The 14,304-nt window shown below is 34.1% G+C and overlaps 1 protein-coding gene across 1 annotated transcript in view; it reads left to right on the forward strand.

Annotated features, from left to right (window-relative positions):
* Positions 1-1,017: 1,017 nt before the first annotated feature.
* The window catches only part of LOC129308926 (uncharacterized), a 50,987-nt gene continuing 37,700 nt past the window's right edge, over positions 1,018-14,304 (forward strand). The window contains exons 1-6 of the mRNA XM_054950289.1: positions 1,018-2,195; positions 3,200-3,626; positions 7,368-7,455; positions 7,572-7,753; positions 8,027-8,163; positions 9,048-9,114. Coding sequence (XP_054806264.1) covers positions 1,225-2,195; positions 3,200-3,626; positions 7,368-7,455; positions 7,572-7,753; positions 8,027-8,163; positions 9,048-9,114 — 1,872 coding nt within the window. The 5' untranslated portion in view covers positions 1,018-1,224. The remainder of the gene's footprint in view (positions 2,196-3,199; positions 3,627-7,367; positions 7,456-7,571; positions 7,754-8,026; positions 8,164-9,047; positions 9,115-14,304) is intronic.

Consider the following 14,304-nt stretch of genomic DNA (forward strand, 5'->3'; position numbering starts at 1 on the left):
AATGTCTTCTCTTGACCCATCTAAAATAATATGAAGGCCTGAAGTCTCCACCAAACATAGTATCTTTTCTTTCAAAAGGAAAATCACTAGTTAATAGGCTACTTAACTTTAGAATATCCTTTAAGCATCTATCAAGAGCTTCAAGACAAAACTTGTGTGCCATTGGAGCCTCATCTTATATGATCAATGATATGTGAACTAATAATTTAGCCAAATTGCTCCTATGTTTCATGCTATGTATAGTATCTTCAATCCTAGAAAGATGAATACAAAATTTGAGTAAGTTGTATGTCCTTCGGGTAGGTTATCCCGCTTGATGCTATATTAAGAACTATTTTACCTCTAGATCTTAATGAAGTAGAAAGTGTCATCTAAACATACGTCTTTCCAACATTACCATATCCATACATGAAAAGAAATAGTATCTCATATCAATAATACGAAAAACACATAATCATTTTTCCAAAATGAATCAAACACAGTTCGCAAAAAATTCAATGTTACCGAGAGATGTGAAGATGGTAAAAATTTGATGATAGATAATAGATTCCAGCCCAATCTTTCACTTCTAGAAATGAATATTCCTCTTCAATATTTAATGCCCTCTTCATAGTGTTCTTAAGAAAAATAGAGAGGAAGAGAGAAAAAAAGCTTTGCGGTGCCTTTTATATTCAAAGAAAAAAAAAGGAATGATTCAAAGAAAAAAAAAGAAAAGATTTAATCAATTAAGAATTAGTTATAATAAATTTAATCTGAGGATAAAAAACTAAAATTTATTTAATTAATTTTATGAATGAGCTATATTTTAAAAGATTTAAAAATTTTATTTATAATTTTTAGAAGCTGTATTTTTTGAAATCGTTAACCTAATTTCCTCAATTTAATTTTACAATGATTTTTCCTGATAGAGTGGAGGAAATACCAGCTCATTTTTTTTACCCCAAGAACCGCACCGGGTCCGTAAAGAATCTCAACGGTCTCTTTTTCGTGACTTTGTGAGGACCCATTGCGCGACCTACATTTGAGGACCCCCCTAAATCGAAGCGCGCCCAACAAGCGCTGCATCTCAATTCTCTCTCCATCTACACTGCATAGGTGTTACGGCGACTAGTAAAATGGAGAACACTTGAGAACTTTGCTGAGACCCATTCTTGCGATCGAAGCCAATCTGCTTGTGGTTCTTCTTCATCCATCTGAATTGATCGACATTGACGAAGCATTGCAATGTCGAACCCAAGATCATGTCCAGACTCTTGGAATTGCATGCTTCCGGGCCCTCCTAGCCGCAGCAATTTTGGATCCGCAGATTTGAGCTCCCATGATCTTCTTGCTTTCCCTTCTGGCAGCTCCGTTTCCGTCCTCGACACTCGTTCTATGCAGCTCGTCTCCGCCATTCCCATGCCGCCTCCGTCTTCGCCATCTTCATCTTCCACCGCTCCATCTCTTTCCCCATTTGTTACCTCCGTACGCTGGAGCCCATTTCCTTTGAATCGCGACCTTCTATCTACAGAGCCTTCCTCTTCCCACCTCCTACTTGCCGCCGGTGATCGTCAAGGACGCATTGCCTTGCTCGATTTTCGACTCAAGACCGCTGTTATGTGGTTCGAGACTGATTCAAAACTCGGAATCCAAGACCTGTGCTGGGTTCAAGCTCGACCCGACCTTTACTTCCTTGTTGCTATCAACGGACCGTCTACGATTTCCATTTATAACACGTTGACTGGCCGGTGTGTTTGGAAGTACGACGCATCCCCTGAATTCTTCTCCTGCCTTCGCCGTGACCCTTTTGATTCTCGGCACACCTGCGCACTCGGGCTTAAAGGCTTTCTCTTAAGTATCAAGATTCTCGGTGAAAGTGAAAGCTATTTTGTGATAAAGGAGTTTCAGATACGGACCGATTGTAGCGAACTGAATAAGCTGGAGAGAGATGCGAGTGATGTGTCAACGTCGCCTGCGTCGGCATTGTTTCCGCTTTATATGGCGAGGTTCGCGTTCTCCCCGCAATGGAGGCACATATTGTTTATCACATTTCCGAAAGAGTTGATTGTATTTGATTTGGAGTACGAGACCACTCTTTTTGATGCTGCATTGCCTCGTGGTTGCGGGAAGTTTGTTGAGGTATTGCTTGATCTAAACAACGAGTGGATGTACTGTGCTCATCTCGATGGCAAGCTCAGCACCTGGCGTAGGAAACCGTAAGCGTTTCTTGCCTTGAATTATGAATATTTGGATGTCTCTCTTCTTAATCAGGTGTAAATTATGCATGCATCGTCAAAGACAGCAATTATCAGCTATTGGGTGTTGTAAGAGAGCAATAAAGCAAAGCTATGTCGACTATACAGGCAACAGCTATGAACGCAAAAAGCAAAATTTTCTCGCATGCTGAGCTTGATAATACATCGTAACGACTGTTAAGACTATTACTTGTTTAGAATTAATTTGGAGGGAGGGCTGATTAGCAATTCTGTTTGTAGTCGTACGGAATACAGTGTCTGTATAATCTTTTAAAACTCTGAATGATTTGCATCATTAAGAAGGGTAAAGGTGTGCTAGCGGCAAAAGAGATATTTGCTGGCATTTTCTGTAGATTATCTCAAAAAAGAAGTTATTCTGTAACTGACATGCTGGCATCTTCTCTCCGTCCAATAAGATACTTGTCAAATGAAAAGAAACAAAATAATGATCATATAGTAGATTCTAGAATAGTTATAACTTTTCCGTCTTAAGCTATTCTGTGAAGGTCCTAGTCATCAATTCAACTGTAGCTATGGGATAAAGTATAAATTATCAGCAGTTTATGTTTTCTTTATAATCAACTCGTGACTTAACTGCGTTTCTTGTGTTTTGTTAAACCATTTCAGTTCTCTGTTTTATATGAAATACTTTTCACTCTGCAATTTTTTGCCCCTCTTTTTTTTTTTTGTTTTTTTTTTTTGGGTAATCTGTAATCAGACCTTCAATGACACTTTGAGACCGGGGGGGATTGGGTTTGCACCAAGTATTCAAGGCCCAAAGCGTCTGTTATTTTGTCCTAATGGATGCTACATACGTTTTACGTTTTACACATCATACATGAGCCTTACAAATATTCAAATGTCCTGCTCATACATGCATGTGAAAACATAGACAATTGTTGGAACTTGAGCTCTCCCACCTCTTTCTCCATTTCCTCATATTATATGTCTACATGTCATTACAGAGGGGAGCAGGTGTATACCATAAGCTCCATGGATGAGTTAATGCCCTCACTTGGTACCTCTGTCCCTTCTCCTTCGGTACTTGCGGTCCTTTTAAGCCAGTCAAATTCCATTCTTCAGAACATTGCAAAGACTGATGCGTCTAGTTCTACTTACCTTGACAAGGATCCTGATAATCCTTTTGATTTTTGTGACAAGTCTTTTATAGTTTCTGAGACACATTTGATCTCTATTTTTGATGATGGAAAATTATGGAACTGGCTCTTGACTGCTGAAGGTAAACCAGAAACTCAAAAGGATGATAAGAAGTCAGATTTGGTCAATGGTGACAGCACAAAATCATTCACAGGGACCAGTGCTAAAACCACAATACCTTCTAAAAGCTATCTGTCAAGCTCAACCTTCAACCCAGAAAATATTATTCTAAAGGTAAGTATATATCCATATAGTAGTTTCTACCTGACATTTATGGGTTCACATTTGATTAGTCAAACTGCACAGATATAAAGTACACAAACTATAATTCTATTTTCCTTCTTTTAATAATATATTACAGCATTGCTATATGTTCATGTGGTGATTATTGAGCCCGTTTTGCTGGCCCGTTATCTTGCATTTCCCTTTTATTCCTTATAATGTACAGGAATTTCCTTATTGTTTTTACTTTTTATTCTACAATGATTGCATTTTGTCTTCCTTTGATTCTCTTCAATGTTTTTGAATTTGAGTAGCAAGTTGTTTTCTACCATTCTTCTTTAAAACATTGTATGAAAAATACTTGAATTGATTGAATAAAACCAGCTTCTTGGGTCCGTTCAATTATGTTCGATTGGTCAACTAGCAAAGACACAAGCTCACAGTTTATTGGCTTTACTGTGGTTGAGTTAATGATATGTGTGCGTGTTTGTTTAATTTTGTATATTAAAATTCTAAGATAATAAAATGCTAAATTAATAGCTACAGCCAATGCCTTTCACCAAAAAAAAAAAAAAAATTACAATGTCATTGCTGAAATTTCTATGGGATGTCAGCTAACTCAACTCTATTAAGATCTCAATATTTTATATATTTTTAATCTTCCATATGTTTATATGAAGGCAAATTTGATCTACACTGTGCAGTGCAGCAGTCTTCATTCAAAATGGGGAACTTTGTTGCTTCTCCATTTGCTGGATATGCTTCACCTGACATTGCCACTTTATTTAAGATTGTATTAAGAACATATTTTGTCATGCATGAAAAGTATACTAGATAATCATCTAAACAATTTATAATTGACTGGTTGGGTTTGCCACAAATTATTAGTCCAAAAGTAATTTCTATGGAATTACTATTTATTACTGCATGTATGAAATAATAAAGATAAAACATGAAAATGAATATTATGGAAGTCAACTGAACTAAATGGGCAAATGTTATTTAGTGGTTCCTCTCATAGTGCTTAGTGACACAGTGAACTTAATGGGGATTTATTATTGACAAAGTTAACTTACATTTAATAAGTTTGCATTTTGAGCTCACCAATTATGCATAATTGAGCTCCATCATTACATTCTACGTACAAACAAGAGGTTGGATATTGATAACTTGAACTTAGTGAAGCTTGATTCCTCAAGGAAGTAGAAGAAAGACTTAAAAATGTCGAGAGGGAAAACTTTCATAATTGTTGTTAGTGAGTGAAGGTTGGAGCTTGTCAAAGAGGAGCTCTGATCTGACAAGGGATAGAAGTGCTAATAATAAATAGCTAGCAATACCTAGACTAATGCATGTTTGCTTGGGTTAGATCTTAGTGGTGATTGAGGGCCATGGTTTGTGGTTTAGTTAGTTTGTTTTTATTTGTTTTTAATTATTTAGAATGGGTTGACCCATCTTGTTTTTATAGGTTTTATTGGTTGCTGATTAATTGAGGGAAAATGAATATAATGTTAATTTACTAATGGGTAAAGGTGCATTTTTGCCCTTGAAGTATTCTTTGAGGAGCGCCTGGCGCCTTAAACTATTTGGCATAGCACTAGCATTTTTGCCTCCTGAAGTAATTAAAAGGTAGCGTGGAAATGTTTAGGTGAAGAAGGGGTGAGATGGTTAACTAAGTTATTTAATGTGATCTTACGGTCTAAGAAAATGCCTGATGAGTGGAGGAGAAGTACATTAATTCCTATTTATAAAAATAAAGGAGATATTCAGAATTGTACTAACTATAGAGGGATTAAACTCATGAGCCACACAATGAAATTGTGGGAGAAAGTAATTGAGCACAGGTTGAGATTGGAGACAAGTATTTCTGAGAATCAGTTTGGTTTTATGCCAGGTAGATCAACTACAAAGGCGATTTATCTACTAAGAGGATTAATGGAAAAGTATCATTGTAAAGATAAAGATTTACATGTGGTTTTTATTGATTTGGAAAAAGCTTATGATCGTATACCAAGAGAAGTGTTTTGGAAAGCATTGGAAAAAAAAAGGGAGCACGGATTGCTTATATTAAAGCCATACAAGATATGTACGAGAGGGTAAAAACTAATATAAGAACGCCTAATGGTATAACAAAAGATTTTCCTATAAAGATTGGATTACATCAGAGATCATCTCTAAGTTCTTATTTGTTCAACTTGATCCTAAATGTTTTGACAGACATATTTAATGGGAAATTCCCAAATGTATGCTCTTCGCGGATGATATAGTTTTTGTAGCAGAGGCAAGAGAAGAAGTTAATTGCAAACTTGAGTTATGGAGGAGGACATTGGAGTCGAAAGGTTTTCGTCTGAGTAGAAGTAAGACGGAATATTTATATTGTAAATTTGGTAAAGGACTATTCGACAATAATTTGGAAGTGAAATTGAGAGATCAAATTATACCTCAAGTAGAAAAGTTTAGATATTTGGGAGCCATTATTCAAAATGATGACGAAATCAGTGGAGATATTTTATATAGAATTCAAGTTGGGTGGTTTAATTGGAGAAAAGTCAAAGGAGTTATTTGCGACCGTAAGGTGCCTAATAAACTTAAAGGAAAGTTTTATCGCATTGCTATCAGACCGGCAATTTTATATAGTAGTGAATGTTGGGCTCTAACGGGACAGCAAGAGCATAAAGTTGGAGTAGCAGAGATGAGAATGTTACGATGGATGTGCGGACATACACGTAAAGATAAAATTTGAAATGAGCACGTACGCGAAAAAGTGAGGGTGGCACCTATTGAGGAAAAAATGGTAGAAAATCGGTTGAGATAGTTTGGACATGTACAAAGAAGACCAAGGGAGGCATTAGTGAGAAGAGTGGAACATATAACTTTGAGTCCGATTAAGAGAGGTAGAGGAAGGCCTAAGAGAACACTCTTGAATGTTGTTGAACGCGATCTCTTAATTAATAATATTCCTAAAAGCTTGATAAATGATAGAGCACAATGACGTCTTACAATCCATGTAGCCGACCCCACCTAGTGGGATAAAGTCTTCTTGTTGTTGTTTTGTTGTTGTTGAAGTAATTAAAAGGTAGCATTTTTTACCTCGACATTGAATAATAGACGTTGACCGTTAATATAATGTGAGAGAAGGTAGTTTGACTATCTAATGGATGTTTGTGAGTATTTAATGTTAGAGTGGAAAATGCTATGTTTTAATTACTTTAGGGGTAAAAATGCTACACCAAATAGTTTAGGTGCTGGGTACTCCTTGGAGGATACTTCAGGCGCAAAAATGCAACTTTATCCTTTATTAATTTTCCTATTTGACAAGGTATTTTGAAGTCCTTAATAGCAGAGTTTTTCAAAGAAGGATGAGATTCTATAGGTGGTCACTGGTGCATCCCTTCCCTTACCAATCTACTCTGCCTCCTTTTGTAAAATAATTGTCAAGATTAGAAATGAAGATTAGCTGGGTCCCAGGGATATATATTTCTTTGAGGGTGACAGTAGGAACGCGCATTATTCTCATTTTTCAGAGTACCAAATTTCTGAATGCCTGTATGGATATGCAGGGCTCTTCCAGATAGTGTTTATACTATGTATTTATTTATTATTATTATTTTTTTTTTGTGCTGTGAATTCCATCTAATTGCCAGAATGCAACCAATAGAATTTTCTTTGTTGGTTAAAAGCTTCTGAAATTATACTATCAAATTTGCAAGATTGACAAACATCTGATAATGGCTTTCCCTTTTCCTTATGTTACAGATTAGCTTAGTTGGACAGCTTCAGCTGCTTTCTTCAACAGTGACTACGCTGGCTGTACCGATTCCTTCTCTAATGTCAACTTTGGCCCGTTAGTTTATGTTCTAACAAATCTATGTATTTCTTTATATTTAGTTTGGCCATTTGATAGAGGCTGCATTCATACCATGCTTACTTTGTTAATCACTAATGTTATTTTATGTGAAGGTGGAGGAAACCATCCTGCTGTTGCTGTTCCTTTGGTTGCTTTGGGAACTCAGAATGGGACTATTGATGTGATTGATGTCTCTGCTAATGCAGTTGCTTCAAGTATATCGGTGCATAATGGTATAGTTAGGGGACTGCGATGGTTAGGAAATTCCAAGCTGGTATCATTTTCTTATACCCAGGTAAATGTATAATTGATTTTGGAACCTCCTTTTGGGAATTTTAATTTGTATGATTTCTATAATTTTCTTAACCAAATGATCTTTTTGGGGATAATCTTCATTTTGGAATTATTTGTGCTGTCTATCTGCATTATGAGGGTTTTGAATTATGCATAATGCTCAATCCACCCTTCTTTAGATTCTTCATTTTTATTTACTTTTTTTTTTTATTTATTTTTGGTCATCTCTATTTTATAAACTTATGTTTGAAATATTATGACAACTTGGACTAAGGTTAATGAAAAATCTGGAGGATATATTAACAAGTTAGTCATAACCTGCCTCCGAAGCGGACTTAATAGGATTTTCCGAGTCCTGCAAAAGCCAGAGCGGGCACCCATAAGGGCTTTAAGGGCATCGTCATCTGGAAGGTGAATCTCAAATCCACATTATGTTTTGTGAATAATTAATGAATCTTATTGAACAGTAGTTCTTGAATGTACATGGATCATGGACTGAATTTATGGGGAATTCTGTAAACTTGAGTTTGTAATCTACCATTGCAATCCCTCTTCTTGTTAGAATTATATATCAGAACACTATCTATATGGGAGACATTGAAGACAACCTAAGGGTGCAATGGAGAAAATGTATCAAACAGCAAGCACCAAACATGCAAATTGCCAACATTTTTCAATAATAATCGATTCAGCTTTTGAATTTGTTTTGGTGATGCATTTACAGTATCTCTGTCTACTTATGTGTTAATGCAAAACTTGATAAGTTTGTAATTCATATTCACTTACAAAATTATAAACGATTTTGGATAAGCTAGATGCAGTTTAGTGACTTGATGAAAAGCAGAGTTTGAGTTGAAATTGTTGAGAAGCAGTAGGTTTATATGTGTTTGTGAATTAATGAAACTGTTCTTAACATGACACTTTTTTTGTATTTGCTTTTAATTTGATCATGAAGTGTACTTTATGGCTTGATGAAAAGCAGAGTTTGAATTGAAATTGTTGAGAAGCAGTAGGTTTATATGTGTTTTGTGAATTAATGAAACTGGGCTTAACATAGCACTTTTTTTTTTTAATTTTTATTTTCTTTTAATTTGATCATGAAGTGTACTTATGGTTTGATGAAAAGCAGAGATTGAATTGAAATTGTTGAGAAGCAGTAGGTTTATATGTGTATGTGAATTAATGAAACTGGGCTTAACATAAGGCTTTTTTTTTTTTTTCCTTTTAATTTGATCATGAAGTGTACTTTATGGCTTCGTTTGGTTTCTAATATTTTAATATCCGTAATAATTTAGGTACGTTGTAATTTTGCTTCGTGATGCGCCTGTGGAAGTTTGGGCAATGACTAAAAATCCCACTATGGTATGTTGGCTGATGAACTTAAAACTCCTCTAGAGTCTGTTTGTGGATGTTTTTGATTGAGTTACAGAGGTATCTTGAATTAAATTGTTTATGCAGGGTATGTGTAGTACTGCAGTCCTTGCTAACTCATGAAACTCGTTTTTTTCAAAAAATGCATTAATTTCTCTGAATATCAAAGTCTTTGTCAGTTTTCATTTGTAAATGCATTAATCTGGAGTTTTGCCAAAAGTAAATGAAACCTGTGACACTTGCCTCGAGTGTTATCCAAAAAATCGCACAATTCAAACAAACTAAGTGTGGTTAAGGAGTTGATCTTGACACTAACTTAGGAAACAAATCATTTAAATCACTAAACAAATACACCATCGCAAAATAAATATTTAAAACTTTTAGAAAAATTTATAGGTTTTACCTATAGCGCATGGAAGCAAGTTAGACGAAAGCGGCGCATGGAAGCAAGTTAGACGAAAGTGGGATAAAAAAATGATGTTATGATAGCAATCCTGGGCCAACTTCTGGGAGGTGCTATTCTGTCATTCGATTTCCGATTGAAGTGATTTTAAAGCTCACACATCATTTTTAATGATTACTAATAATGTATCAAATTACAAAACGATCTAACGGTCAGATTAGAATTTGAATACTCTACAAGATTGGATAAAGTTGTTGTCATGACAGCACTTCTGGACCAACTTTCAAAGCGCACAATTTCATCATCTGACTTTCGATCGAAGTGATTTCAGAGCTGACATGCCACTTTTAAAAAGTACTATTAGTATACTAAATTTTGAAAAGATCCAACGGATGGATTGAAATTCATACATGTTGCAAATTCAGCCACTTTGTTGTCAATATTAGCTGTCATGACAGCACCTCTGATCTGAAAGTATTGTTTCTCTGTACGATGTCCAATCGAGGTGATTCCAAAGCCCGCACGAAGATTATAAAAAGTTTTACTTGTGACCTGAATTTTAGGAAAATTCAACGGTCGGGTTGAAATTTGGACACTCAAATGCAAAAGTGCAGCTTTTTAATAAAAACCTTTTTTCAAATTGTCTAAATCTAATCTTAATGGTCACAAACCTGTGGAAACATTTTGAACACGTCAAATAGAATTAGGAGTACTTGATAGAACATGTAAATAATGGAAGAACCCCTTATATCAAAATTTGATTACTCGAGTGCCATTTCTTAAAATGGATCATAAGCCCCAAAAATTTACAAATCACACAAGAATAGCTAAAAACCTTATACACATATGAATATACATGGTAAACATTTTCATTTGGCTTAAAAACCATATGCACATATGACCCTAAATAATGTATGTTTGCTTTTAGCACACCATTTGCAATGTAACTACTTTGCATTTGCTTGTAGAATCACATATATACTAAAATAAACATTTGCTTTTAGTGGAAACTTGGTCTATCAAATAAATCCATCAAAACCACATACCATAACCAAGTTTTCTAACCACAAGTCTACAAGCAAATAAAAATTCATACTCAAGCCATACAATCCACAAATATTCACACACACACATATATATAATTACATCCTACTGGCACTCTAATTCTAAATACATTACAATAAATTTGCTCAAAAGAAAGGGGTTGCAGTTTTTTACAATCCACAAATAATCCCTAGCTTTGTTCCTTTCCCCGTCCACCATTGGATCCTTCGCCTAGACCTGGAAATATTGAAAAGAAAGGGGTGAGACAACCACAGTCTTAGTAATGAAGAAATATACATTTATTATTACAAAGTAAGCCATAGTCGAATAAATGAATAATAAATTAAACATAACATATAATTTAATTATTTAAAGTGTATGAATGCATGACATAGGCCGGTATGATCTTTCTTGACTGACAGAATGTCCCCTGGCACTCTTTAGCTCGCAGGTAAACTTTATACCCACTTGTACCTCCACAAGCACAAAACATAATCTAAGGTATGATTGAATCCACCTAAACGCCTGTGCTCCTTCAATGTGAATCTTGAGCAGCCGAAGCTAACTCCTTCCCAGAGCCAGCCTGACTTACTCTTCATGTGAGGGCTACCTTGGCCTAGATATTTAACCTCACACTTCATATGTCAGATTCCCTCCCCCATTGAGAGGTGTCGAATACTCAATCCAGTAACCACTTTAGTGCACTGAGCTCATAAAACGAAAGGCAACACTGAGTTCTAGCAGTGTGCCATAAAATATCACAAGTACACACCTCTCTATTGGTGAACTCCCACAGACATCATGCCTTTTACTCTTGTCTACCTTTTCTTAGTAGTGACCACTTCAACACTTTAAGGTAGTACAACAAATATCACTCTTCCCTTAAGCGGTTCCTTAGCCTATCTAAGGTACATAACCCAATTACACTTCCTTAAGTGCAACTTCTATTCTTTATAATTACAATGCATGCAAACAACCTCATTTCTATAAAAACATTATTGCTAAATAAATAGAAAACATATATGCATTATTATCCAATTAGTACCTCATAAATCTTTATAAAATACAGTTAATTGCATTTAATCATTTAAAACATGTAATGCATGATAGCTAGTAATATTTATTAAAAAATAGCTAAACAAAGCAATAAGAAATATAGATTCCCTGTTACCTCAACCCTTTTATACCAAAAGGATTTTTCCTTGTACAAAAATGAAACTTGGCTTATTCTTTATTCTCCAATTAAGTTCCATCAATAATTTCGTACAACATATAAGTGATCCATATCACTTTTCATGACAAATAGCATTAATGAAGACTATAACTCATACCACACAACTTAGGTCAATGAGCCATAATCTATCCTAATGGTTTATATATTAAACCAACCATTCATATAGTATCACTTAACCACCAAAATCATTTATTAACCATTACTAGACCAATTTTCAATTTATATAATTTTTAATCAGTTAAAAACTTTCACTTAGTGTGATCAATTTTTATAATTAGCCATTATAATGAAAACCAAAGCTTATTTTAAATCCAATTAACCAAAGCTTATTTTAAATCTTATTGGATTCAAATAGCACAATTACAACCAAATAAATAGGCTTAAACCATTGAAAAGTGAAATCCAATTTCTTAAGGTTTAAATTTGTGCCCAAACACCTCTTTTCGTCCAATTGCTGATTCAAAATATTAGAACATCATGTAGAAACTCAAAATAACCTCTATAGGACCCAAGGAAACCAAAGCTTACAAGAATAAAACTTTTAGGATCAAAATAAAGAATTTCCCTCTTTCAAAAACTCAAGAAAACCAAGAGGGAAGGAAGAGGATTGAAGTAAGGAGTTTACCTATCGTGTAGCTGAGTTTACAACGGCCGCAAAGCCTTCTAGATTCAAGCCTAACTCCCTCTCTTCCCTCTCTCTTCTTCCTCTCAGTCTCCCGTTTTCTTGCACTTTGTTTCTTTGCTTTCTTTGTTTCATTTCTGCGTATATTGCCCTTTTGAAAAAACTGATCCAAACACTTTGGGGAAGATTACAATGAAGGGCTCAACATTTCTTTATTATAGCATAAAAGCTGGGTCAACTTTGGTAATTTTTCCCATAGTTAAAAATAAAATAAAACCAAACTTTTACAAAGTAAAATTTGAACTCTGGATCTCTATCAAATTATTCTTAATTTTAATTTAGTTATAGATATTTTATTTTAAAATAAATTTGAATCTTAAAATTTTTGGGATATTACAAAACCCTTGTGATTGTTCAATGAACCTTTGTCGAGTAAAGTGGCTATTTATATTTTCTTTTGTTTCTATGGACTTTAAGGCATGAATACTTTAGAGCAATTATCATTTGATCTCTAACTTTTCATAGTCTCTTATCAGGTCCTACATACGGCCATAGTGGTTGGCTGAATGCCTACCCTTTTTGATACTTGTTATCATCACTAGGAATGCAGGGATCATTCTGGGCAAAGCATGGAGGATATTATAGTCCCCATACTTGCACTCATCTTGTAGGTGTATTTTGCAAATGGGTAGGCAGAAGCCTAAAATCCAGGGAAAACTATTTTTTCTTTTTTGGAGACTTATTTTCATAGAGTTTGTTTCTATAAAATCACAAAAAGGAATCAAAGTATCTTAAAACAACCAGTAATATTATTCAGAACCAATATATCACTATTTGGGATGTATATTTGAAACTTTTTACTTAATATTTTTAATTCTAATTGGTGGTATATAAATATAAATATCTGTTTAATTATAAATAAATACATGTAGATTAACTGTTTGGGGAAGACTTAGCATATAATGGACGATGAAAACAAATTGGAATATTTAATATTAACATGAAGTCACCCCGCACATTTTTTGGATAGATATTTAAATTAAATTTTAATTTTAATACTATGATAGTAATTGCTTTTTTTTTTTTTGGGAAAAAACTTAGTACTTTGCCTTGTGTACTTATGGAACTTGTTTTCAATCCAATTGGGACATGTGTAGTGTTTTAATGCATGATTTACGTACTAACTAACCTTTATAATTAATACTTTTATTTTTTAGATATTTAAAAATCCATGTGTTAGTTTTATTGAAAGCAAGTTATTTAGATATATTAGTTTTCTCCTTTATATATATATATATATATATAAATGATTCAACTTTTGAAATAGATGCCTGAAATTTGAATCAATGATGGAAATATTTTGAGAGAAAATTACATGTAGGCTGTAGCTCTATGATAGATTAAATTTTTAAAATATTAACAAAAAAACCTATAATTTGAAAAAAAAAAATGATTGCCGTTTAAATGCATGGACAGTAAAACTGCAGTATTCCTGGATTCATATATTGATGTTTTAAATAATACAAGGATCTTTCCATTTTTTTTGGGTAACATATTTTAATTAAGAATAAATTAGGAATAGAATTTAGAACTGTGTTTTGATTTATTGAAACTATGTTCAATTTTATCAATTTGTTAGGATTTATAAAATTTAATTATGTTTTAAGATCATAATATTCTAGAGTCTAGATTCTTTGCGGCAAGTAATTTTTTGCATATATTGCTATAATGAAGAAAGGTATTAGGGTTATTTGTGAATGGAAAGTAACAAACATGCCTAAAAGGAAGTTTTATCAAACTAGTACAATATCAACAATGCTACATGGTGGTGAATGTTAAGCAGCAAGGGGTTATTTGTGAGCGGAAAGTAACGAACAT

The sequence above is a fragment of the Prosopis cineraria genome, unplaced genomic scaffold (assembly GCF_029017545.1).
Source record: "Prosopis cineraria cultivar Desert tree isolate PC_DT_omini unplaced genomic scaffold, ASM2901754v1 PC4, whole genome shotgun sequence".
Taxonomy (NCBI): domain Eukaryota; kingdom Viridiplantae; phylum Streptophyta; class Magnoliopsida; order Fabales; family Fabaceae; genus Prosopis; species Prosopis cineraria.